Source organism: Canis aureus, chromosome 6, assembly GCF_053574225.1.
Source record: "Canis aureus isolate CA01 chromosome 6, VMU_Caureus_v.1.0, whole genome shotgun sequence".
NCBI classification, from domain to species: Eukaryota; Metazoa; Chordata; class Mammalia; order Carnivora; family Canidae; genus Canis; species Canis aureus.
Genome location: NC_135616.1, coordinates 53,374,748 through 53,402,318, shown reverse-complemented (window position 1 = coordinate 53,402,318; position 27,571 = coordinate 53,374,748). Strand labels below are relative to the sequence as shown.

General features: G+C 37.3%; 1 protein-coding gene and 2 long non-coding RNA genes across 3 annotated transcripts in view; 2 read left to right on the top strand and 1 right to left on the bottom strand.

Annotated features, from left to right (window-relative positions):
* LOC144316139 (uncharacterized) overlaps positions 1 to 27,571 on the top strand; it is a 339,579-nt gene that overhangs the window by 247,609 nt on the left and 64,399 nt on the right. The window lies entirely within an intron of this gene.
* LOC144316128 (uncharacterized) overlaps positions 1 to 27,571 on the top strand; it is a 107,045-nt gene that overhangs the window by 41,460 nt on the left and 38,014 nt on the right. The gene's annotated exons all lie outside the window — the stretch shown is intronic.
* On the bottom strand, positions 364 to 25,697 carry LOC144316126 (flavin-containing monooxygenase 3). Its single transcript, XM_077901626.1, has 9 exons — positions 25,548 to 25,697; positions 24,041 to 24,178; positions 16,469 to 16,657; positions 13,090 to 13,252; positions 12,745 to 12,887; positions 9,088 to 9,287; positions 5,811 to 6,166; positions 3,105 to 3,177; positions 364 to 2,398 (listed from the first exon to the last, which is right to left on the bottom strand). Exons 2-9 carry the CDS (start codon positions 24,170 to 24,172, stop codon positions 2,056 to 2,058), a joined length of 1,599 nt encoding a protein of 532 aa, XP_077757752.1. The 5' UTR covers positions 24,173 to 24,178; positions 25,548 to 25,697; the 3' UTR covers positions 364 to 2,055.

Sequence of the window (27,571 nt, the reverse complement as noted above, 5' to 3'; positions counted from 1 at the left end):
AGCAACTTATCTCTTCAGTGGCAATTATCTTCTGATATGTTGGCCTCACTCTACCCAAATAATAATAAAACCTACATTTTAAAGCAGCCACTTATAGCAAAACAGTTTCTTATCACCTTACACTTAACACTTTGCATCTGGAACATTTGATTGAATCTAAATAATGCCTGTTTTCAACAAGAATAGCAAATATTTACTGGCTGAATACTAAATGCCAAGTACTCTTCTAAGCCCCGGGGGAATAGTCAGTTGTGGACAAAATATTTCTGCTCTCATAAAGCTTATTTCTCGTGAGGGAACAGATCACTCACAAACACGTGGCGACTATATTAGATACCATGAGGAAAAACAAAAGACAGGAGGTAGAAAGTGACAAAGGATTGTATTTTTACATAGAATTGACATTTGAGCAGTGATTGGACTGAATGGTGAAGTTGGATATTAAGTAACACTGCGTTTGGCTGGGTAGTTGCATCTGGGGAAATATGCTCCCTTCTTGAAAGACCCCTTAGGGTAGCATCTGGGACTCTATCCCAGAAGATCCAAGAGTCCTTCAAAGTGAATATGCCTACCTCTGATCATTCCTGCTGAAGGAGAAGGCAAAAGAAACAACAAAGGGGACAAAGGAATATAAAGAAGTCAGAGAAGGCAAAAGGGAGAAAGAAGTTAGAATAGTAACAAGAAAGAAGAGGAAGATAAAGAGGAAGGAAGGACAAAGGAAGGAACAGAGGAATGAGAAGACTGGTATATATATATACACACACGAATTTGGCTAAGTATTTGGCGAAGAGCAACTACTTGGCACCAGAAGCTTGAAACACCTAGAAGGCTGAAGTGCCAAAAGCCTGATTCAAGTTCCTGCCTCCCAACTGGGTGCAGTCAGCAACCCTGTGATCATGCGGGTCAGCTTTGGATCTAATCAGCATAGCTGTGGCCGCTGCACAAAACAATTTTTATTTGGTTGTACTTTTAATACCTGATTTATGCACTTTTTAAGTCCTGGTAAGAATTTTGTGTCCTTATTGAGAATATAGATATGATGAGATGAAATTGGGAGTGAAAAGATCTTTTGTGCTTCATATGTTCAAATTGTATATCTTTTAAGACATAAATATATATTTAATTTTATCAGTAAAACTTGAGAGCAAAAATGAGTGATCAAAAATCATCGCTGTTAATAAAGAAGTAATTAAGACATCAAAAATAGTTAAAATAATTCATGTCTTAAGTATGGAGAAAGATTGACATTAATAGGACATTAAGAGAATGTGTTAGCTACATAAGTTTGAGAAGAATATTATATCCTTTATCAGTCCATTAATGTTACTTCTTGTTAACTTTCATTATAGACCAGGTCTCCATACTATACTTTTTTTTTTTAAGATTTTATTTATTTATTCATGAGAGAGACACAGAGAGAGAGAGAGAGAGAGGCAGAGACACAGGCAGAGGGAGAAGCAGGCCCCATGCAGGGAGCCCTATGTGGGGCTCGATCCCCGGTCTCCAGGATCACACCCAGGGCTGAAGGCAGGCACCAAATTGCTGAGCCACCCAGGGATCCCCATCCATGCTATAATTTTTGGCCAGGAATCAGGACATATTGCCTGGAGGATTTGGCATAAAACAAAAATAGAATTAAAAGCCAAATTCTCTACTTGATTCTCCTGCAAATGGTTTTCAGAAGTGGCTGGAGAATATCATAACTACTCTGCTGAGTTTGCTCTTTGTTTAAGTTTGAAGCATGTATTTCAAACTTTGATTAAAGGAGAAAAGGAATCACATCGCAATGTTTCAGGAGATGCTTGAGGTTAGTGGTGAAAAGCATAGTTCTGATTATGAAATGTTAGTGGAACCTAAAGAAAAGTGATTAATGCTGTCTTTAGGTCGTGATTTGATTCTTAAAGGGGCTTACTTGAAAGCCTGGAAATAGTACTGTGTTACTGACGAATGCCTGCTGAATAGGAAAGTAGGAGGTGTGAAATTCTTATTTTTTAAATAGGAGAGTTCTATCCTGGGTATCATCAGTAACTTTCAGAATCCTGTGGGGAATGATAATTAGATCAATGCGAGGAAAACAGCAATGAACAGAACAGGAAGAACAAAGAGCTTGACCAAATGGCAAAGCATGCAAGGTTTCTGAGGGTTCCCAACAGCTCTTGTCTTCATGGGTTTCAGGGTCCGGTCCCACTGGGTCAGGATGGCATTTCTGGCTCCTGGCCACTTCCCTGGGCCCACTAGCCTAAATTGGTATGGGCTGCAAGGGCCAAAGAAAACCTCCACAGCCAATTTGGGATCTGTGAGGAACAACCACGGGATATTGGGCTTTGCCCCAATGAAGGAGGCAAGTTCATCCATATAACTAATATAATCCGTCTGTACTGTCTCGCTGGTGCCAAACCTAGAGGTGGGAGAAGAAACATCATTGTGAATACCAAAGCTCTGTGTACATGTCTTATAGGAACAAAAACAGGGAAAATGCTTTACAGCTTTTTGTCAGAGGGAATCAACATCAGTCCCTTGTGCTTGGAAAGGGGACTTCACTTACTCGTTCTGCACTTTGTTAGCTTGTGCACTGATCTCATCTGGACATTCCCCAATACTGCACAGCAGCTGATAAAAGTATTTCTATCCCCATTCACAAGTGGAAATTGTCTCTTACTCATGAAGTTCATTCATGGCCACTGAGCTAATTAGTGACAGAGGTAGGACTTGAGCTCTGTTTTCCTGACTATTCTCATTTGCTAAATCACATTCATTAGAGCCATCAGTTTGGAGGCATCCTCTGTATCTTAGAGGATTTATGGTTTGGAAAATAGAAATCCACATTCACACACTCTCAAACTCCTCTGATTTTCAATCCTTTCTGAGTCTTCTTTCTGTGATATATTGCAGGAGCCCTGGAGGGATGAAACAGGACTGAGTACTGTGTCAGGTGCAAAGTAAATCCTCCATAAATACTTTTTGAATGGATGAATTTAGCTCATAGCTGTCACCCTAATGACCTCATTCTGAACCATTTAAGACTAAAATAGTTCCAAGTATTCACAGATTCTGATTTTTCTATGGAACCCTAGGCTCTCTTTACAAAGGGTGTTCGTTCTTACCATTTGAGCTTTCCCTCCCTTTTTTTATCAATATCATTCATCATGTCTGTTACAGAAGGCAAAGTGCAAGTTCCTAAAAAAAAAAAAAAAAAAAAAAAAAAGGCCGGGGGAGGGGGGGAAGACATGATAATAGTTAAATAAGTCTGGCAAAAGGTCAGGTCGCATTTTTTCCATCTTATTCATGAGTTATGTATCTCATTTGTATTTCCATTTTTGGGGGGCCATTGTCTAGCAAAGCAAAATTTTGTTTGAAAGATTTTATTCATTTATTCATGAAAGAGATACAGAGAGGCAGAGACATAGGCAGAAGGAGAAGAAGACTCCCTGTGAGGAGCCTGATGTGGGACTCAATCCCACAACCCCAGGATCACAAATGGAGCCAAAGGCAGACAGACACTCAACCACTGAGCCACCCAGCTGCCCACAAAGTAAAATCTTCAACAGATCAACAGGTGGTCATTTTGAGAGAAACATACAAGTAATTTCTAGTCTTCTCGGAATTGAGATGTGACAATTAAAAACCAGGAACCAAATGGCTTTTTATCTTTGTATCTTTGCTCTTAAACCAGTTAACAGATATTTAAAATCAGTTTTAAGGATTATATTCTAGTCTCCCAGCTGTATTTTAAAGAATGGTATCTTATAGTTTATAACCAGAGGTATATTGGCAACTTCTTTGTAGATTTAAGGAAAAAAACTTCATAGGAAATTATCCTGCTTTGTCAGAAAAAAGAGTTCCTGACACATAAGATATAGAATGTAGTCAAGCCCCAAGCTTATTCTGAAGAGCTAACACTTTCTGGATGAGACTGAGGATATGGACTGTGCACAAATCACTGAGGACATGGGGAAACCCAAGAGACCAGATCCAAGTTGCGACTGCTCCAGGATTTCAGGCTCATTCTGGAATAGGTTTACAGACTTCTCTGAAACCCATACCAAAACATGCTTTTGTGCCCAGAGATACTTGAAATTTAGAGTGGTTTCTTTGGCAATTTTGGGATCACATTGAACAAGACTAGAACACCCAGATCTGATTACTCAAGGCATACAATGATTGCTTAACTCTCTGTTCCTGCAATCCTTAAAGGCAGGGTCACTTGAACAGCCCTTGTAGGCATGGCCTTGTTCCAAACCTTGGAACCTGTTCTGTCCCTGGGCAGAAGGAGAGATCAAGAAGGAAGAGGTTATGCTCAAAGCCCACCAACTACCACCATTGGGTTGCCTGTAACTGGCCTTTCTGTCCTGGTATTGGGGTTCCCCCAAATTGGATTATTTGCCTTATCACCCATTTCCCCTAAGGCTGAGTCTTTGACTCATATATCAGTGCTCTATTGATTGGGTCTCTACATTATCTCCTTTCTTCAGAGCCCAGGTTACAACTTACCCTAACGGAGTAAGAGTCCTACCCTTTAATGACAGTCTCCCTGGGCCTAAGCTTACTTCTTTCTGAGTAGAATTTTATGCCACCCCCTTCCTGGCTGTTGCCCTACTGGTGCAACATTTACTCTGTAACACATTCTTGCCTTGGAGGAAAGAGTAAAGGAAATTTAAAGGGATCTATTGATATGCACAACTGTAAGGATGTTCATGATAGCCTGGTAATGAAAAATGTCTCAGTATACATAGTGGCAGGTTCTGACCTCCTACAGAAAAAGAACATTTAAATCCCAGCAAGTCAGGTAGGACAAGAAGCCTTATATATGGCTTCAGAGGAAGTAGGCCTGCTAAGATCCCTTTTCCAGAAGTTTTATACCTCTAGGACCAAACTTTGCACATTAAACTTTAACACCTTTTTGTTCTATAACCATGGACTTTTAGTCTTATGATGTGAATCTTTATACAACTGCATTCAAACCTTAATGTGAATCTGATCCTCGTACCTTCTGCTGGAGGTGGCTGCTTGCTTTCCTTGCCTGACCCCAATCAAGTTTATTGTTATTATTTTTTAATACAGGAACTTGTCTACCTTAGAGACTGATCATCTATTGCACTATACTTTCTTTTTTTTTTTTAACTTTTTAAAAGATTCTACTTATTTATTCATGACAGACACAGAGAGAGAGAGACAGAGACACAGGCAGAGGGAGAAGCAGGCCCCACGCAGGGAGCCCGACGTGGGACTCCCTCCCAGGTCTCCAGGATCACACCCTGGGCTGAAGGCGGCACTAAACCACTGGGCCACCAGGGCTGCCCATACTTTCTGCTTCTAACGCTCCACTGTTCATTCTTATTTGACATATGGCAGGGAAAAAGCAGAAATGACACTAACTTTCCAGAAATCATGATTTTTTTCTATGACTGTGAATATTTGAAGTTGGCTTGAAAACATGTTCTCTTATTAACCTTTCAAGCAATGTCATTCTATTTAACTATATATGTAATTATATAACATAATTTTATAAAATTTTCATGCATTTAAGACCATCAGCTCTAGTGTTTTTAGGTTTAATAAAAGTCAATAGCTCTAAGGAATTATAAATCACAAAATACTCTTTGAATAATATTCTGTACTATTGCATATGATAATCGTATGTGATGTTTTTAATTGCTTATAAAAGTACCAAAAATACAGAATTATAGATTCAAAACTGGGTAGGACTTAGGATTTCCTCCCTGTTATTAGGATTCTTGGTTTTACAAAGACTCAAAGGCATTCTCATTGGCATCCATCTTCCCCATCAATTATCTTCTTTGTTTACTTACCTTTTATTACTTGTACTGCCCAGCGGGCTTGCAGATCAGTTGTGGGAATGGTAGCCCCAAGGGACTGGACAAAACCAATCACTGCCATGGTCGGTTTTTCCAGTTTAGGAGGGAAAATGCCTTTAAACAAGGTGATCTCATTGTTTTTGCTCTTAATGATGGACTCATCAAGGAAGGGGTAGGCATAATTATAGCCTGTTGCAAAAATGACACAATCGATGGCCTCAAACACTGTCCCATCCTCAAAAATGGCTGAAGTCTCAGTGAATGCTTTCACATTAGGCTTAATGGACACCGTGCCACACAGAATGCAAGCCGGGAGCTCGTCATTAAACACAGGTTCTTTTCTCAGGGTTCTGTATGGAAAATAGAGAATGGTAATATTACCTTTTTGGGTTTTTGGTCCGTAATAATTAATAATCAATTAATAAAGGAGGAGAAAGCTACCAAAGCTTTTTCTCTTATTCCATGGAGTGTCTCCAGTATGGTTGAAGAACAAAACTGAAGTAAGGCAGTATTGTGAAGTAAGATGAGTTGCCTTTTGCCAACCATTTCTCTATTTCTTGTGATCTTTCTCTTCTCTCCCACAGAGCTCTATATCCCAGAGTCAGCACCCAAGACATTAAAGTTATATCAGGAAAGATCCTAAATCAGAGTACCTGGGTATTTGGATTTTTTTCTTCAGTTCTTATTAACTGTGAACCTTGATCAAATTAAAGTTTCTCAATTTCTCTTGCCTCATCTTTCTCCCTCAGATTGACAATAACTGTTATGTCTACTTCTGGTCATTGGGAGACCAAAATAATACAAAGATCTTGGGTGAGCTCTCTGATAGAGGGTGAAGTGTGAGGCCCCTGTAAACAAAGGCACAAGTCAGGTGATGGAGGGAGTGCCAGAGATTTATATAGGCCAGAAGAAGGAGGGGGCCAGTTTGAATCTTTGGTCAGTGAAAGTCTGGAAAGGAGAGCTTTGGATGATTTTTTGTTCAGCACTTATCTCTAGTGAGTACAGACAAATATGAACTTTGGGGTGAATGTGAATAACACTGCAGAAAAAAAGCTTTGCTCCTAGATTACTATGGCAACCATGAGAGAAAGCCACAGGGAGAGTCCACCTCAGAGAAACTGGGCCAGACAATGAGATGGGCTGCAATCCTGGTTGGAAAAAGGCTGGATTCAACTGTGAGAATTACCTGTTGCCATCAGACTTTTGGCCCCACTGTCACCTTGAAACTGCTCTTGTCAAGGCCACCAGGATCCTCAAACTGCCAGATCCAATGATTCACCGTCACTTCTCATTGTATTCAACTGACCAGCAGTGTTTGACATGGTTGATGGCTCCTCCTTCTTGAAACACTATTTTATTTTGCTTCCAGGTTATCACCTCTCTATTCCTTTCCTACCCACCTACTATTCATTCTCAGTGTGTCCTGCTAAATTCTCCTCCTCTCCTGACCTTTGAACAAGGACATGCCCCAGACTCAGCACTCAGACCTTTTGTATTCTTCATCTACATTCACTATTCAAGGGATGTCATCTGGTTTCTTTTCTTAAAGTCCTGCCTATATTCTGGTGAATACACATTTTTAACTTAGGGTTTCAATCTGTCTTCTGTCTTGTGTGTCCCTAGGTCTCTCAGCATTCTTCTATTATGATGACTAGTTGGCATTCTAACTTTGATATGTTTAAAACTAAAGTTCCCTCCTCCTGTGGTCTTCCACATCCCAGTAACTGTCAAGTCCATCTTTGCATCCTTGCTCAGATCAAAAGTCTGGAGGACCCTGACTCCTTTCTTATTCTCACATCTGTTATCCAATCTAACAAAATTCTATTTGTGTTTACCTTCAAAATATATCCCAAATCTGGGTATATATTTTATCACTTCTGAGCATTTGCTGCTAATAATCCTAGTCCAAGCCACCAACCTCTGTCACCTGGGTTTTTGACAATAGCCTTTTACCTATTCTTTTCACTTTCTTCCTTAACCTACCCCTATACACTGAATGATGACCACAGCTCCAGAGTGATTTCTTCAGATTAACTTAGGTCTTATCCCTGGCTTGCTCAGATGCCCATTACACTCAAAGTAGAAACAAGAGTCCTTACAATGGCTTACAAGGCCTAACACCATCTGGCCATTTTGATATCTTTTTATTTCATCTCCTGCTTCTCTCCCTGACCTCTTTTCCCCAGGGAGGGAAGGCCACTGAACATGCTAGTCTTGGCCCTGAAGAGGCAATGTCCTGTTTCCTCTGGGTTACTTTCCCCTGGACATTCTCCTGGCTTATTTCCTCAGCTCCTTCAGGAATTTGCTTAAAAGTCTCCTCTTCAATGAGGCCTCCTCTGGGGTTGCTAGCAACACTCCCCATTACCTCTGCCTGCTTTGTTCTTTTCTCCCTAGCACATATCAACATATGATCTTCTGCTATTTGTCTCCTGTCTATTTCCCACTACTAGAAGGTAAACTTAGAAGAAGAGGGATTTTGTGTGTTTTGTTCACAGCTATAGTCATAGGGCTTAATATAGGACCTGACACATAATAAATGCTAAATAAATATTAGTTGAATAAGTCAACTTGGATGTAAACAATGTATAATTTGGATTTTTCACCCCTTGTCAAAGTAATTTCTTATGTGTCTGAAGGATATGTCTCAGGGGATTTTATAGAAAAGAATGAGGAGGAGGCTGAAGACGTAGGCATTAAGGGCTCCCTTAAGGGTGGGTGATAAGAGTATAGAACAGGGACAGTCCTGCTTTTCTTAATTGAACTTTGTCATGAAGTGAGAGGCAGTAGAGCAAGGTGGCTAAGAGTGAGCGGCTCTGGAGTCACCAGATCTGGGCTCATTTTGAAAATTGCTTTTACCTTCTAACTATGGGACTTTGGTAAAATTATTCACCACATTGAACCTCAGTTTTCTCATCTTTAAAATGGGGATTATAATAGAAACCTCCTCATAGTCATTGTGAGGATAAAATGAGATAATGCATGTCAGAGCCTTGCTAAGTCACATTAAATGCTTAAAACATGTTAACTATTATTATCTTTGCTCTAGAGCCTAATTATGATGTATTATATAACTTTCCAGCTGTACAAATCTGGTAAGGATGATTGTGAAACAGGAAATCACTCTTAATTTTTGCAGTTCTTCATCCTCTGAAATGTGAGACGTGATTATTTCACTAATATTATTTTGATTGGTTTGGGAGTTACAACACATGGTGAGTTGTTAACACTGAAATAAAAGTTAGTGTGAACATCATATTTAACTCTGTATTACCCATTTAAAGGCATCAAGCCATAGTTCTCATGCTTGAATCTTGCATTCATTTGCTTCATGTACCACCAGTCAGAGATGATTGTTGGCAAGCTGTTCTTGAGGAAGGTTTCAAATCGAGTGATGAACATCATGTCCCATGGATAACCATCATCCCAGACCCGGCTCATCACCCAGGAGCCACTTCTGGAACTGATGATGACCTTAAAAAAAAACAGTAATTTAACCATTAAAGTAGTGACCATTTGTGGTGCGTACAGTGGTTTGTCCCTCAGATCTGACTTTTGGAATGGAATTATTACACCAGCTCCTGGGAGTGTTGCCAGAAGGCATCCCTCATCTGTGAGCCCTCTTTGAGAGTTGCTTCATTGAAAAGGGAGCATCTTACCCAAAGTCTTATTGTCTTTCTGAATTCCCTCCCTTCAGTGACTGTTTGATGTGGGAATATAAAGGTCCAATGTCTCACCCCAACTTGGAACAATTCAGAAGGACAATCCAGAAGGATAGCTTCAATGTAGGGTAGAGGGTAACTTTCTTCCCTTGCCTCAAAGGTATTCATACAGAGAGCAGTCCCAAATAAACTTCCCGCACTCCAGTCTACATCTTAGGACCAATGATCCTGTTATCTTCTCTGTTGGAGGTGACTAATAACTGAATTCTCATCACATTTCCTTTAGTGCTTATCTGATGACCATTGTTTACAAGCAGGCAATTATGACCCAAAGTAGGCATTTTGACTTAAAATGCCTTTCCCCATCCTGAAAGAAGGCAAGAACTACAGCATCAGAAAATCATAAGCTCAAATCCTGGCTCTGTTACTTACTAATTATGTATTTTTGGGAAAATTCCTTTAACTTCTCTAAAATATTCAGTTCTCTTATTTGTAAAATGGAGATAATAAGTACTGGCCACATCAAATCTGTGTGAGATGTAATGCAGTGTGCTAACCATGCAGTATGACCACCATTGCCTGACACGGAGAATGTGTTCCTTTCCTCCCCTTCTATCATGATAATCCCTAACAGTAGAGGTTTTTAGGCATTTTTTAAAAAGAATTTTTATATATAATGCCATTTCCAAGTTTTTTTTTTTTTTTTTTTTTTTTTTTTTTTTTTTTTTTTTTTTTTATAAGGGAAGCCAAGCAAAGGAGAGACTAGAGGATCAACTTGTTGAGAGCCTCTGAAATTGATTTTCTTTTCCCTAATTTATCATATATACAACTAATGGATGAATCTCTTAAAACTACGGTTTCATCATATTTTTCCTTAGCTCAAGAAGCTGAAATGATTTATTATTATTTATAAAGAAATTAGAATACTTTATCCTGTCATTCAGTGCCTTAAAGGATATGATGCAACTTACTCCATTCTTTCTTTCCTCTCTCAATTCCTTTTTTATTTTTATTTTTAATTAATTAATTAATTAAAATATTTTATTTATTTATTCATCTCTCTCTCTCTCTCTCTCTCACACACACACACACACACACAAACAGGCAGAGACATAGGCAGAGGGAGAAGCAGGCTCTCTGTAGGGAGCCCGATGCAGGACACAATCCCAGGATCCCAGGATCACGACCTGAATCAAAGGCAGATACTCAACCACTGAGCCACCCAGATGACCCTCCTCTCACAATTCCTATAGCTACTCTGCTCCTTGGAATCATATTTGGTGTTTAGTCTTCTACACACTTCATTAATTTCCTCTATGACTTTTAAGAAGACAATTGACATTTCTAGTCCTCAGTTATCCTTTCTGTAAAATGGACAAAATAAAACCTGTTCTACTTTCTTGCCACAATCAAAGAAGCACATTTATATGAAGGCACTGGAGTACCATAATGCATTATACAAACTGTTATTCTTGTTATATACCTCCATTCCAGCAAGATGAACCACAATAGTGAAATATGCTGTTCTCTTGTCTCCATACCTTTGCTTACGCCATTCTCCCTTCCAAGAATACCCTTTGTCACCTCTTCAACCATATAATTTATAAATATCCTTTAAGGAATGGTCTGGTCTACTCCCATTGTGAGGTCTGCAGTTCCATAATCAGAGCATTTAGTTCTTGAATGACCTATGTATCCTTTTATCCAGTGGCAGCTTTTGTATTGTTATTAGACTTTCTACTTAACTTTTGAAATTACATTTATTTATATCAGATCATATAATATGTTATTTTCCCAAGTAGATTTTAAATTCCTTGAGGAGAGGTGCTATGTAGTTGACTTCTTTGTGTCTCTATGCTGTCTAGTATAGTGTTTTGAACAGGTAAACAGGAATATTTCTTTATACTACTTATCTTGTCATGATCTCCTTGCTTCACTGATTGTAATACCATAATTTAAAATGGACCTATGTTGGGGATGTCCAGTGTGACATCAGTAGGCATAGCCTCTAGAGATAAGATTCCTGTCTGTGGGCTTCTAGGCAGTCAGTCCCTAAACAATCTCCCAAAGCTATTCGGTGATGTTTGTTCAAACTCCTTCCCATCCCTTTATGGGCCCTGTTTCACCTCTTCTCCATATCCTCTCCAATTTCTCCTCATACCATTCTTTTCCAGGCCCAATGAGTTGCAGCAAAAGGGGTATTTTCACAGTTTCCTGAGACTCTAAGCTTCTTCTTGCTTCAAAACCTTCTTCCTGGAGTCCTCTTCGGACCTGAACCCCTTTCTCAATTTTTAGTTCTCAGCTTAAATGTCATCAGCTGGAAAGGGCTTTCCCACTTCCTTGTCTGAAGCAGGTCACCCTTATTATCCACTCTTACAGCATGCTTTTTCTTTTTTTACTAGCACTTTTCACAATTTACATATTATTTGTTAACTTATTTAATACCCGTTTGCTACACCAGACTCTGAGTTCAGGGCGGGTATCATGTGTGTTTTGTTCTCCACTTTCTCTCCAGGACCCAAGCCAGTGCTTGGCAACATAATAGCCAGTCAACAAATAACTATGGGATGACCATATTCATGTATGAATGAATATAGAACTCTATGTTGCTGAAATAATGCTTAAATTCTTTAACTTCTTACCAAGCTCAAAAAGTAGGTTCTATTTTTATCTGTTTTATTTATCTTTTTGAGAAAACTGACACTCAGAGGGGTTGAAGGACTTAACTCAAGAGCGTCAGAGTCATAACCTTAAACCTAAATCTGCACTAGTTTTGGAGGGATTGATCAGACACATTAGACACTGAATGTTCTGAAGAAGATTGTTGAATGGCATCACTCCTTGCTGATATCCTGCCTTTGTCATAGCAAACTATTCAAAACCTCACCTGTTGGGCCACCTGGGTGGCTCCGTCAGGTTGGACTCTTGATTTCAGCTCAAGTCATGACTCAGGGTCGTGGGATCCAGCCCCACATGGGGCTCCCGCTCAGCAGGGAGTCTGCTTGAGATTCTTTCCCTCTCCCTCTGCCTCTCCCCCCACTTGCACATATACATTCTCTCTCAAATAAATAAATAAATAAATAAATAAATAAATAAATAAATCTAAAAAACCCCTAACTTTAGGTTATGGAGGGAAGTTGAGATATATGAAACACTACTTAGTCTTCCTATTAAGAACCCTGTGCATCATTCCCCTTCCCTTGTTTCTTATCACACCTTTTAAATGATTGTTTCTTTAAAGATAGTTTCTGAGTGCCTGAGAAGTGTACCTGTTCAGCTGTGTGGCTGAGTTCCGTAGCAATATCACAGCCTGAATTCCCCAGGCCTATCACCAGAACTCGCTTCCCCTTGAATATTCCTGGTTCCTTATATTCCCGGCTGTGGAAACATTTGCCTTTAAAAAGTTTTAGTCCTGAGTGAAAAGTAGGAAACATATGAGTCATTTGGTTTCCATTTAAAAAACTACTATAAAAGACTTGTGGGTGAACACAGTCACAATAACATGGAACTTTAACACTCTACATTTATTACATACAATAGAAGCATATATATGACATTATCAAGATATTAATTCATGCCACATGTGTAGATGGTAGCCTAAATTTCAGCCTTACCTGGAAAGGACTCTTCTGGTAGATTGGGGTACACATGGTGTCCAGAACAAATCAGTACAGCATCAAAGGTAGCTGATTCTCTTTTACCATCCCTTTCAGTGGTAATATCCCATTGGCCGGAGACTGAGAAATCAGGACGTTTATTTACACTGCATACAAGTGTCTAAAAGAAATACAGAAAGACTTTTCTATGCTACAGGTACATTTGGCACCAACTTGATCAAATTGTATAGAAAAAATCCTTAACAGTGGCTTAGGAAAAATATCCATTATTAAGATACATATTATGAATTCAAAATTCAAAAAATCAAAACATTAAATGGTAAATGTATATATTTTATGATTTTATTTGATTATTTAAAGAGAGAGAGAGAGCGAAGAGAGAGAGACAATGAGCACAAGCAGGGGGTAAGGGGGGAAGCAGACTCCCTGCTGAGCAGGGAGCTGGACGTGGTGGTCACCTGAGCTCAAGGAAGACACTTAACTGACTGAACCACCCAGGTGTCCACATAAAATATATATATTTTTCCCCATATGCTTCTTGTGCATAACCAATGTGTTCTGTGCTGAGTGATTCCCCTCTTGGAGCTATGACAGTGAATTCAATCATAGCTTAGAAGTGGCATGTACCACATGTACTAAGTAATCTGGTGGCAATGGCAAATGATTTTTATAGTAACAACTACTTCCTAACATATCTCTTTAGCCATTTTATTTTTAATATTATTGTTGCCTTAAAGTGAAAGATATTGTCTATATTCAGAGAATGAGTTCTCAAATTTTAGTGTGCATAAAGACTCCCTGGAAAGCTTGTTAAAGTACAGATTCCCAGGCCACAGTCTTAAATGTTCTGAGTCACTAGGTCTGGCATAGGGCATGAAAATTTGATTTCTAATGAGCTCCCAGGAAATGTTGATGTTATTTGGCCTATATACTGAGTAGCACTGGATTAGATTATCAATAAATATTTATTCACAGCTGATCAGCTGTCTGTTGGTTGGTATGCTCCCTCATCAAAATTATTTTTTTCAATTCTTCTGATTATATTGGATAAAGAATCTCTATTTGGTACAAATTGTTTTTATAAACTTTATTATGTATAGTATTTCATAAATATTATACAATAAATGTATACATATCCATATAATGCATATTATTTATGAACTCTAATAAAACAGACACTTTTGAATCCATAAAATCTTGCATGTCACTTATTTAGAATAACTCTGGGATTATGCATTTATTTATGCTATGGTAAGTGGTTCCTTTTTGGATTATAGTTTCTGGTTTTTGCTGCTGGTTTACAGAACTGCAATTGATTTGTATACCTTGATCTAATATACTACCATCTTGCCTAACACTTTTATATTAATCATTATTAAACCTAGTAATTTGTCTCTAGAATCTTTTGGGTTTTCCATGCAGAAAGTCATATCATCTGTGATGAATATTACTTTTTTTTCTAGTTGTCATTCCTTTTATTTTCTTTACTTATTGTACTGTCCCTTAAATTTCTTGACTATTGAAAAGAAGCTGTAATTATAGGCATCCTTGTCTTTTTCTGGATTTTAAAGGAAATTATTCTAACTCTGCACTCTTTAGAACAGCACTGTCCAGTAGCAATATAATATGAACAACATATGTAATTTAAAATGTTCTAGTAATCACATTAAAAAAGAAGAAAATGTATAATTCTATCTGATATATTATTGTTTTAACAAGTAACCAAAATAAATATCATTAATAGGTATATTATATTCTCTTTCATAATTAGACTTTGAGATCAAGTGTGTACTTTATGATTATGGCACATCTCATTTTTTGGCTAGTGGCTACCATATTTTAAGATAAGATTTGTATGTTTCTATGGATCAAGAAAATTCCTTTGTAATCTTATACTGGTGAGAGTTTATTTTCTTTGCTTTTATTGTTCTTTTAGGTAGAAATGAATGTTAAGTTTTGTTTAATGCCTTTTCAGAATTTGGTAAATGTATTGTTTTCTTCCTGTGACTGACCGAGTTTTGTACTGAATTACATCTTTATATTTGATGATACTAAAATATTCTGTATCCTTAGCCCAAAAGCAACTCAATGAAGACACCTAATTTTTAAAAAATATTTTGTTATATTCATTTTTGAAGTGTTTTCCACCAATTTTCTTTTTTCCTTTCTTTTTTTTAAAAACATTTTATTTATTTATTCATGAGAGACATGGAGAGTGAGGCAGAGACATAGGCAGAGGAAGAAGCAGGCTTCCTGTGGGGAGCCCAATGTGGGACTTGATCTCAGGACCCCTGGATCACGACCTGAGCCAAAGGCAGATGCTCTACCACTGAGCTACCCAGGCGCTCCTCCACTAATTTTCTTGAGGGAAATATGCCTGTAATTTTCCTATTATTTTTGTTTGCTTTTGATATCAAGGTTATACTATTATAGAATAAGTTTAGAAGTTATACTTTAATTTTTAGTCTCTGGAAGAGTTTATAAAATATTTAAATAATTTGCTGAAAATTTGGAATTACCTATGGAGTTTTCTTAATGGGAAAAATTTTGGTTTGTTTCTGAGTCAAAAGAATTCTAAGTTATCAAAGGACTATTCAGACTTTCTACTTCTTTTTGTGTGAGTTTTGGCAACTTAAAAAAAACGACTTTTAATTTAACCAATTTAAAAACATTATTTGGAAAACACTTTTATAGTATTCTTACTACATATTTTATTTCATTTCTATCAGTTTTATCCATTTTTTCATTTCTAATATAATTTGTGTCTTTGTTCTTTTTTCCTCAAATTATCAGCTATTTGTCTATTTTTTTGGCTTTTCAAAGGATGAACTTTCTATCTTCTTAATATGCTTTTTCAATTTTAGTAATTTCTCTTTACTATCTTGTTCATTCTATGTTCTTTTGAGTTTATTATACTTTTCTTTTCCTAATTTCTTCATCTTATTAGTTTTTAAGCCTTTATTATTTTCTAACATAAGTATTTAAGCTTATAATTTTCATGAAAGTTTTGGTCTTTATTCATCTCACAAGATTGATGTGTATAATTTATCATTCAGATCTAAATATCAAAATTTCCAATGCAATTTCTTCTTTGAGCCATAAATTTTTTAGAAAAAAAGTTTTGAAATTATAAATCCATGGCTATTTTACATTTATTTTTTTATTGATTTCTAAGTTAATGGCATTTTGCTCTAATAACTGTATGTGGTATTTTGTAAATTTCCGATGTATTTTCTAAATCTAGGGTCAGAGAGGCCACACTGTTAAAAATATTGACAAACAAGGAAGAAAGCTGAAAGGAACAAACATGAATCTGCTAATAAATATAGAATTCCTCACAATTATGCCTTTAACTAATCTTTTGATAGCATCTTACCTTAAATTGTATGTATTTCAGGAGGTTCTTTTCTTTGGAAAATACAGTGATGTATTCCTGGAGCTTGCTATTATGCATAAAGTTGGGGAAGTCATCAGGATATGGGAAGTCTGGGAAACACATCATCTCTTTGGAAGAGTTGGTAAAGACAGACTGGTAAATGCTAGCTCTGCCTTCCTCTGCATGCTCCTGTAAATGTATAGTTTCAAACAGGAGAGAGTCTGTAAATGGGTACAGTTACCATGGTCAGTGATGGTTCCAAATAATTATCACTCACTTTTACCCACAAGTAAATTCAGTAAGATGAGGAATAAATTAATTTTACTTAAACCATTTGATGCTAATCAAAGGATCTTAGAATATGGGAGCATATATCTTTCTTAACATCTTTTCTAAGGGAAACATTTTGAATTTCATTATGTCTTTTTAGGAATGTATAACTAGAATTGAAGAAAGAAAATTCAAATATTTGTTATGATATGGATTAACTTTGAGGACATTTTGCTAAGTGAAATGAGCCAGTCACAAAAGAATAAATACTGTATGATTCCACTTATATGAGATACCCAGAGTTATCAAATTCATAGAGAAATAAAGAAGGGTGGTTGCCTAGAGCTGGAAAAAGGAGGAATAGGGAGGTATTGTTTAATTGATATAGAGTTTTAATTTGGGAAGAATAAAAATGTTCTGAATGTGGATGGTGGGTGGTATTATTATACAACAATGTGCATAAACTTAATGCCACAGAACTGTATACCTTAAAATGGTTAAATGGTAAATTTTATTGTGGTATATTCACCACAATAAAAAAAATCTTCTTTAACATATCATGAAGTAGTTCTGGTTAATTAGATAATAATATTTTCTTATGCACCTAGGGCAGAGAGAATTTAGGTTATATTTATAATGGTGTTTTTCAAATGATTTTGACCATAACCTATAGTTGGTAATGTATTTTATATTGCAACACAATGCACACACACAACCCAAAAGTTTTATGAATAAATCATATCTAATTACTTGAGTTACATTCTGATATTTCTGTCCATTCCATTCAAAAATGCAGATTGATTCATTAATTTATTTCATAGCAAACTAATGAGTCATCAATTCTAGTTTGAAAAACAGTGGTTTAAAGGAACTGGAAAGGTGAAGTTTAGAAAATTGGGTAGGAGAAAGGAGAATAGAAGCAGAAAAGAGGATGATGGTAAATCATTGAGTTCTTCAAGTTTATTCTTTGGGCTGAAATCTCAAGATTAACATAGCTCATATAAAATTGAGGGGAACACTGAGGGCAGAGGGGCTTTTGTTTTCACATTCGAAATTTTGGTAAGATATTACTTATCTTAAAGGTTCCACTTCCACCAACCCAGGTAGAGGGTTGTTGACACGGGATGATCAAGTAGCAGTGATTAGGAAAATGTAGGTCTTAGTTTAGCTCTTTTGAATCCATTCAGTTTGAATAGGACATGAGAGTTTCCACTTGCTCCCAATAGGTATGCAGAAATTATCTGAGAATTCTCTTAGCAGGTAGTCTACAGGAGAGTTGCCATGGCAGGGGCTAAGTGGCATTTTAGGAGAGAGATATAGAGTGGGCTACTTGGTTCAGGAACTCAATGGGAAAACTGGATCTCTGGGAAGGTCATCTGACGTGCTCATAGGAAGCAAGTGGGGTCTAAACAGCAAGAAGAGAAGACAGTCTGTAAGTTCATCAACTGCTGTCTTCAATTTAAGATTCCTAGGGATCCCTGGGTGGCTCAGTGTTTTAGTGCCTGCCTTCAGCCCAGGGCGTGATCCTGCAGTCCTGGGATTGAATCCCATATTGGGCTCCCTGCATGGAGCCTGCTTCTCCCTCTGCCTGTGTCTCTGCCTCTCTCCCTCCTCTCTCTCTCTCTCTCTCTCTCTCTCTCATGAATAAATAAATAAATAAATAAATAAATAAATAAATAAATAAATAAAAAATAAAATCTTAAAAAAAAGATTCCTAAAGGATGAGCATGAACAATAACCAAACAAAAGAGAAACACCAAGAGACTAGCAGGGCCAGAAAACAGCCCCCGGATCTGTGTTTGAATTCAAGAAGTTTTGGCTTTTTTTCCATAAGTCCAGATACAGTGGTGGAAAATTCAAAGGTTGGGGGGTTCTGAAAGACTGAGCATTAATCCAAAAGAGATTTGGAGATTAAGTTGTGCTGAACTGGAGGTATTTCTCTTGTCTTGAAATGCTTTTATGTTTCTCCCTACATAATTTTGGATATTTGTCTGTTGTCCTATTTATGCTAGACATAAAAGAGTGACCTAAGCATTAGTAGTCTAGTATGTATTTATGGATAAAATATTATAAAATATCAAGAACTCACAGGGAGAAGATGAGAGAAGATGAGAGGAATCCCCAGTTTGTAGCCAGCAAAGAAACAAAGATATTAGCCTAACATGAGCAAGAAACTGAATTCAGCCATCAAGCTGTATGAACTTGGAAGCAGATTCTTCTCCAGTACTTCTAGATAAGAGTGCAGCCCAGTGAACACCTTAGTTTTGGCCTTGTGAGACCTTAAGCAAAGAACCCAGCTGAACTAAGCTCTGCTTCTGACCTACATAACTGAGAGTAATAGATGGGTATTGTTTTGAGTTGGTAAGTTTGTAGTAATTTGTTATGCAGCGATAGAAAACTAATACAAGGACAAAGATGAGGTACTGAAGCAAGCCAAGGTTGAAGAAAATTATGTAATATTACACCAAGGAAGGAGTTTCATAAAATAAAAATGAGGCAAAACTTTGAGACATGTTTGAGGTACTTTTGCAACTTTGGCTGCTCTGAGATAGTCAACATGCCTAGAAATGCTGACATGATTGGTCTTCAGTTTTTCTTAGACTCCCAAAAGTTCCTGATTACTAGGAAAGGAGTTGTGGTGTCAGGCAAATACATTATTTGTGACTTGTTCCTTTTTTTTTTTTTTTTTAACTTAATCATGGACATTTAACTGTTCCTATAGCACATCTCAGAGCCCATGCTTACAGACTGATTCTTCTAAGTTGACCAGGTAGAAAGTTCATAAGAGAATGGCTATATAGTTAATAATTACATTTTTAAAAGTAATTTTTTTTGGAGGGAGTGGTCAACAAAGAGCCAAACCCTTCTTATTTATGGAAGTAGATTTGTTCTTTTCTGATTCAAAAGTTATCCAAGTTTCTGATTAAACATGACAGATTATGCAGATGCATTTGACACTTCTTTCACCCAAAATTTACTAACATGACTGTAAAAGTATTGGAGGTATGAACTTGCAAGGGAAAAAAAAAGGGAAATGTAAGGACAAGGAAAAACAAACAAGAACATCTGGAAGATAGAGCATACATAGATGAGTGACAACTGGTGTAACAGATCTCAGAGAGTCGAAAGCTAAGTCTAGGTCTAACCAAATGGAAATCCAGATCCAATAATGATATCATAAGACATTCAAGGTCTACAGTTTTTTACTTTACGTGTATAACTTCTCAGAGGACTTCTGGAGGATGTACTCTGATGTACTCTACTGAAAGAGAATAAACTAAATAGTAGGACAATAAGGGCTTCAGTGTTACAGCTTTGATGAGAGAAGGAAGACAAGCATTAAGAACTATCTTTAAGAGACAGTTAAAAGAAGAATTAGGGATCCCTGGGTGGCGCAGCGGTTTAGCGCCTGCCTTTGGCCCAGGGCGCGATCCTGGAGATCCGGGATCGAATCCCACGTCGGGCTTCCGGTGCATGGAGCCTGCTTCTCCCTCTGCCTGTGTCTCTGCCTCTCTCTCTCTCACTGTGTGCCTATCATAAGTAAATAAAATTAAAAAAAAAATAAATAAAAGAAGAATTAAGTTGATGGGCCAGTTGATGTGTTTAAACATATTGAGCGGAGAATCATAATTCTGTGAGAGAATTTGGGGGATTAATTAGAGTTAGTACCTGTAAAATTAAACAGAGGATACAGGGCAATTATTAACTCCAGTGAAAACAAAAGGAAGAAAATGTAATCAAAATCAACTAAGTGGTTCAGTAATGAACAGTATTTACACAGTTATAATGATATAAACATGAAGGTTTCATTCAAACAAAAAAGATCATAAAACTATATGAAGAAGGAGATGAAAAATCTTGTAAATAGGTGTGACCTTTGTTCCATATAATTTAAGGGGTTGTTGTTTGTACATAGCATCAGTTAAAAAAAATTCTATAGTGCAGAGGAAGTTACAAGAAATGAGTGTAATGGGCCAAAAATAAATATGGTGAAACAGAGAATTTAAATTTAATTTAAAAGAGGACCGTTATTAGTATGAGTAGGGGAGATCCAGTGTTGCCTCATTTTCTGATTTTTCAAAAGAAGAAATATCTCTAGATTTTTTTTGATCTCTAGATTTTTATGTAAACTATCATGATTTTAAAATATTACATTAAAATCTTAAAACGGTATAGATAAAATAGATCAGTTGCAGTATAAGAAGAGCCAGTTTGGTAACTTTAAAATACATAAAAAGGATTGATTTTTGTCTAGTAATTTTGTGATTTGTAGCTTTTGGTGAGATTAGAAAGATTGGTAGAGATGTAATCAACACAGGAGAGACTAAACATTAGAAAACAATTGATCCAGAGAGTAGAATACAATCAGGGGAAGTGAACAAAGGATTGTGAGCCCAGAAAAAAGAGCTTTTACTCATGAAACTTCAGGCCAAAATCCAGGCAATTTACTGATGTATTGTTTGGAGATCTCCTGAGAAAGACATTTCCCTTAGACCTGTGGCCTAGTCTGAAAATACTTTATTTTCTCAGTGATCAAAGCAGGTGAGGGAAATATGTCACTCTGGCTTTAGACCAGCAACACAAATGAGAACTAGAAGGGCACAGGGAGGTGCTCCAAGAAACAGCCACAAAAAGTTTAAATGATCTGCACCTTTGTTTTTTCACACTTAACAAATGTTTGGATACTTCTCAAAGGGAAAAAAAGTGCTGAGAGAATGTAAAATGCTGATTTTAGAAACCAAGGGTAATGAAATACAGAATTAACAGGCTTTTATAACATAATCCCATAATATGAATTCTAGTTATACAGCTCTAGACTCTTAGTGGTATTTGAGAAACAGCAAAGTGATGCTGTCACCTGCAGTGTGGACCCTCTCAAAAAGGTATAGTAATTAGGAAACTGAATAACCAGTGTATTTGTTTCCTGTGTACTGTAAGTTACCACAGACTTGATGGCTTAAAAAGCATGACTCTATTCTCTCACAATTCCAGAGGCCAATAGTCAGAAATCATTATCCCTGGCTAAAATGAAGGTGTTTATAGGGCTATGTTCATTCCAGAAGCTCTAGTGGAGAATTCATTCCTTGTCCCTTCCAGCTTCTGGAATGCCAGCATTCCTGCACATCTTGAAGATGGAAGTCAGAGCACAATACCTTCAAATCTCTCTTTCTGGTGAGGTGATCACATTTTTCCCCCCTTCTACCTCCAAATCTCCCTCTGCTTCTCTTATAAGCATAGATGCTATGGCATTTTTAGCACACCCAGATAATCCAGAATAATTTCACCATCTCAAGATTCTAACTTAATCATACCCCAGTTTTCCTAATTAGGAACATTTGCGAGTTCCAGGAATTAGGACCTGGCATCTTTGGGGAGACCATTGTTCAATTGTCCAGCCTACCACCGTCCACTGGCCCATAAAGATTCACATCTATCTTACATGCAAAATACATTTATCTTGTCTCATCACCCTAAAGTTTCAATCCATTGCAGCATCAGATCAAGTCCTGAGTCTCATCTATTCCTCATCAGCTCAAAAGTCCGAAATGGCATAATCTAAATTATCTAAATCTTATATAAATGAGACTCTGGGTATGATCTACCTGGGCCAAAATGTCTCTCCATATGTAGACCTGTGAACTAGAAAACAGATTCTCTTCTACTAAAGTACAGCAATGAGATAGGCTTTGGGTACCAGTTACAGATGTTCCAATTCCAAAAGAGAGAGAATGGAAGGAAGAAAGGAGTTACCAGTCCCAATTTTGAAATCCAGTGGGTAAATGTTATTGGTTTCAAGGCCTAGAAATAACCTTCTGTGTCTCAAGGCTTCAGCTTCTGGGCCCGCAGTTCCACCCTCTGGAGTATTTCATCTTTTTCTTGAAGAGAAGCATATGTTTGCAGCTGATTATCTTATCAGTCTATGATGACAGATTCAAATGTTAGTCTTCCTTGAGCAGCAAGAGATGTAGCTACTCTCAAAAGCTGTATCAGCAGTGCCTATCTTCAGCAGTGCTTTGCAAAGTAGTTTGAATATGAGGATTGGATAAGATTCCTATAGAAATCCTGCCAGCTCAAAAGGCCACTTATTGCAGTGGCACCCAGCAGTTTACCAAGGGGTTAAAAAGGCTAGAGAGACAGGTCAGCTTGAATCATGATCTTGTCTTTTCCATTTACTGATCATTTACCATTTTTTCTTTCCTTTTTAAGCTTCAAATTCATTTACAAAAGGGAAAAACTGATACCTACCTTATGGGATTATTGTGAAGATTTAATTAATGGGTAACAGTGTTAGGCATATAGAAAGTGCTCACTATAATAGCCCTAATAGTCAATAGCGTGCTAATCTGAAGCTCTGTCAGCACATTTCAGCAACATATTCTAGGTTCTACAATGTTGTACAAGATGTTGAACAGTTTCAACAATTCTTTACAGTCCAGAAAATAGCTATATTAATAATTTTCATATCTTTATAACATTTAGAGTTGTCACAGACATTGTCTCCTTAAATGTAACCTTTTTATTGAGATATGAAACATAATACTAATTTTGTACTTAAGGAGGAAATAGTAGCTTGAAAAGAGTTATTGCTCTTCCTAAATTTGCATATATAAATGGTTTATCAGAAGAAGAAGACAGACGAGGTAGGCTTAGCCAGGCAGTGTTCCTAAGGTTGGAGGCTGGAATATGGGAGCTGGAGCATAGGCAAGCCCTTGCACCTGCTGATGTGGTTGTTAGGCAACACAGGAAGTGACTTAATGGTTGCCTAGAAGCATGACTGCTGACAGAGTCCTTATTGCACAGAGACAAAAGGGCATTGAAGAACTTCAAATAAGTGTGTCCTGTCTTTGTTCATCTTGTAGCAGTCTTATTAATTATATGGTTTTTGAAAGGCCAAAGAGCACCTGAAACTTAAAATCTGGTCTGAATCATTCAGTGGACCTTTGGTAACCTCAGTGAAAGAATGGGGACAGCCCTGTTTTTTAAATGAGTAACTCATGTAATTATATAAACCTAACCAATATTTGCCTTTGGATTTTACTCCCAAGTGGCTCAATTGTTAATGGTTTATCAAGGGTGAATTCTGTAAACAGAGACCTTTAAAACTATCCCACTATCTCATTTACTTCTGAAGTGAGCAAGGAATTTACTTTCCAACCTGCTCCTGATTCTGTGTTTTGTAGATTCAAACCTAAGAGGGATTCTAATTGCATGGAAGCTGGTTTGGCAGCCTGTGCTCCAGCAATGATTTCTCACACACTTCCCACGTCACTTCCTGGTCTGCTGCAGTGATGTCCCACTCACCGAGAATTTCCACAGGCCCCCGATGTCTTCACTCCTCTCAAAGCAGGTGGGCTCTAGCCCCTCTTCCAGACAGCTTCTGATGGAGGCCAAGCCACTGACTCCAGCTCCGATGATGGCCACTCTTTTCCCCATAGTTACCTGTATAAAGGCCCAGAAAACATTTCTAGCAACAGTATTACTGAAAACTTTTTTTTGTATCACTCTTTGGTTTAATTAGAATTTAGGGGAGCCTAAGTGGCTCAATTGGTTGTGTCCAACTTGTGATTTTGGTTTAGGTCATGATCTCATGGGTTGTGAGATGGAGCCACGAGTTAGGGTCTGTGCTTAGCAGGCAATCTGCTTGATTCTCTCCATCTGCCACTTCTTCCCACTCAAGCTCTCATTCTCTCTTTTTTTCTAAAATAAATAAATAAATAAATAAATAAATATTTAAGAGAAAAAAAAAAAACCTTTATTTTTGCACCAAGAAAGCAATGTTGAAAAAATGGATCAGAACTCTTTACTAACCTAACTGCATTTTGCATTTCTCCCTGATTTCTAAGAAGAATATTTTGTTCCAAAAAAAGAAGCACTTTGTTTTTACTCAACTTCCCAAAGTTAAGAGACTTATGATCTAGCATATGTATTTGTCATTTTGGCTTTTGGCCTTTTGTCATTGATTTCCTATCTAAGAGTGAACATGAGAAAGAAAAGGGGATTCACAACTAAAATACATATGCAAGGACACCTGGGTGACTCAGTGGTTGAGCATCTGCCTTCGGCTCAGGGCATGATCCTGGGGTCCTGGGATGGAGCCCTGCATCGGGATTTCTGCAGGGCACTTGCTTCTCCCTTTGCCTATGTCTCTGTCTCTCTATCTCTCTGTCTTTCATGAATAAATACAATCTTAAATAAAAAAATAAAATAAAATGAAATAAAACACACATGCAAACACCAATACCTACAAACATGTATGTATATATGAATGAAGAAAAAAATATGCATGTGTATGTGCACACACATGCATATTTATTTCTTCTTTCTATTTTGACATAAGACTCAATGCTGAACAAGGTCAGGTTCTGTCTACATTTCAGTATGCCAGACAGTCACTCCATTCCTCCCTTACAATGTTCTTCGCTTTCTTAATTAAAAAAAAAAAGCAAACAACAACTCAGGTGTCTTGTCTAAAAACAACTTCTTTCTACTAGCTGCCACCCCCACCTCCATTCTCTTTTTTAAAAATTAAATTTCCTAATCTTTTCCTGTTTCTGACAATATCTTTAGGCCTTACTATTACTTCTATTTTTTTTTCTGTTTAGACAAAATCACATAGATATGCAGTGAAATAGACTTGAATGACAAGAATCATGACCCTTACTTCTCAGAATAAAAAGAGTTACCTGAATTATATGTCATTCTCATTCTGGCCACATTTGGTATGAACTATAGATTCCCTTCTCCACTTATCTATCCCTCCCTCCTCCCTCTCAATCCATTATAATATCATTATTTTCCCCTTTTCTACCTTTTTTCTTTATCTTCCCTTCTGTATGTTTAAGTCCTGTCCAAGTTGTTTGGGCAGTTTGGAAGAAAAATGTTTTCCATAAATCACCACTGCATGGAAACTATTGGAAAAATGGGAGGAACTGCTTTTACTTATTTATTTATATATATATATATTTTAATTTGGGAGGAGGAACTGCCTTTAAAGGGGAACACATTTCCTGGTCCTTTCACAAGTGAGCCTGAACCATGAATTCTCCAGATAGGCTGGGCTCTGCCCAGTTTCTGACCACTTGGGTGCTTGCTTTCTCTTTAGGCAAGATAAACATAACCCACTGTTTACACTTCTGAATGCTCTGCCTGTGAGTCAGGCAGTTTTTCCCAGATGACTCCAGTTTTCTGCTCTATTCTATTGCGTGTTATTTCTAAGTTTACCTTATTTTATTCAGTCCTGATTTTTTAGAGAGGATATCTCATAGAAGCCGCCTTAATACTGTAGAAAACTAGCTGCTTAAATGAGACATTCCAGCAGTTAAAATGAGTTTCCTATGTTCCTTCCTCCTGTTCTCTCTTTTGACCTTTGTGGTCAAAGGCCTGGATTTTGCAAATTTGTATTTCTTTGATTGTAGGGAGAGTGTGCCATCACAGAAAAGATCAAATTTAATAAGTTGATTCATTAGTACCAGGTAAAATTATGTTGATGATAAGACTAAATAAGCTACATCTAACTGCCACTCATGAAATACAATGAAATTTCTAAAAATCATTTTCTGATCAAGCATATTCTTATATCACTTAAAATTATGACACCTCAATTATTTTACTTAGTTTATTCCTTAATTTAGCAGATGATACTTAGCATAAACTGGCATATATTTAATTTGAGGAACTGCCTTTTTAAAATGTCTTTTGAAGATGGTAGTAGTCATCTGTAAAGTAAATGTGGTTATGTGAATAGTCAGAAAGACTTCAGATCTTCATTTTGTCACTTACAGCTATTTGGCCTTGAGTAAGTCATATAATCTCTCCAATTCTTGGTTCCTTCATTAATGAAATAGGGATACTACTCTATTACCATTTGTCTTGTTCAGTTGTTGCAAGGATTATAGGATATTTATATGTATATATATATTTATATTTATACATATATACATGATGGCTTGTAGGTAGCAATTAAATGGTAAATTCGGGGTGTAGGTAAGATTTTTTTTATTTTTAAATTTTATTTATTTTTATTTTTTTAAAAAAGATTTTATTTACTTATTCATGAGAGAGAGAGAGAGAGAGAGAGAGAGACAGAGATACAGGTGGAAGAAGTAGGCTCCATGCAGGGAGCCTGATGTGGGACTCTCAGGACTCCAGGATTACGCCCTGAGCTGAAGGCAGACACCCAACAGCTGAGCCACCCAGGTGTCCCTGATTTTTTTTTTTTTTTAATCACAGGATTCACTAAATTTTCTAGGGCTGCAATCATACCAATAATTTTATCTTCTCTCATTTTTCATAGAGCTCTTTTTAGTTTTTAAAGAGCTACACAAACTACAGTGCAAAGAAGATTGGATCTCTTTCTTAGGAACATTCCTGTAGCCTTGTTCATCTAAGGAGGGGCAGGACACCCCTGATTCCACCTTGTCCTCTGATCTTGTTTTCTCTCTCCAGCATGTGAAAAAGGCCACTCTTCCTCTCTCTGCCCTTTGCAGGAGTATATTCTGTTTGTGGCAGACACATTTACTGATCCTGGTCTATCTCCTGGGCATCTCAGCCTAGCTTTTGCTTGCTGTAGCTTTCTACAAAGCTCTCTCATCTTCAGAAACTCAACTGCCCAGGCTTGTTTGGGGTAGTAGCCACTCCCTGCTTCATTGCCTCCTCTTTTCCAAACCTCTCATGCAGTTTCCTTTCTGTTCTCTGGATGGAGGGCCAGTTAGAACGCTTGGAAGGGGAATTTAGCTCAGAGAGTATGGCACTCCTTGGAGGCATAACAGGTATGTTCCAAGCTTACTCATAATTCCTGGCCATATTCCCAATGCACTATCTTTGACTGCTGTT

Bases quoted from the DNA above. Each gene is read 5' to 3' on its own strand.
- LOC144316126 (XM_077901626.1), bottom strand. From the start codon at position 24,172: ATGGGGAAAAGAGTGGCCATCATCGGAGCTGGAGTCAGTGGCTTGGCC. The intron at 13,253-16,468 runs GTAAGATGCTAT...TATTTCTTTTAG, and splicing joins TGAAATACATACAATTTAAG to ACACTTGTATGCAGTGTAAA. The intron at 6,167-9,087 runs GTAATACAGAGT...TTTTCCATACAG, and splicing joins GGCTTGATGCCTTTAAATGG to AACCCTGAGAAAAGAACCTG.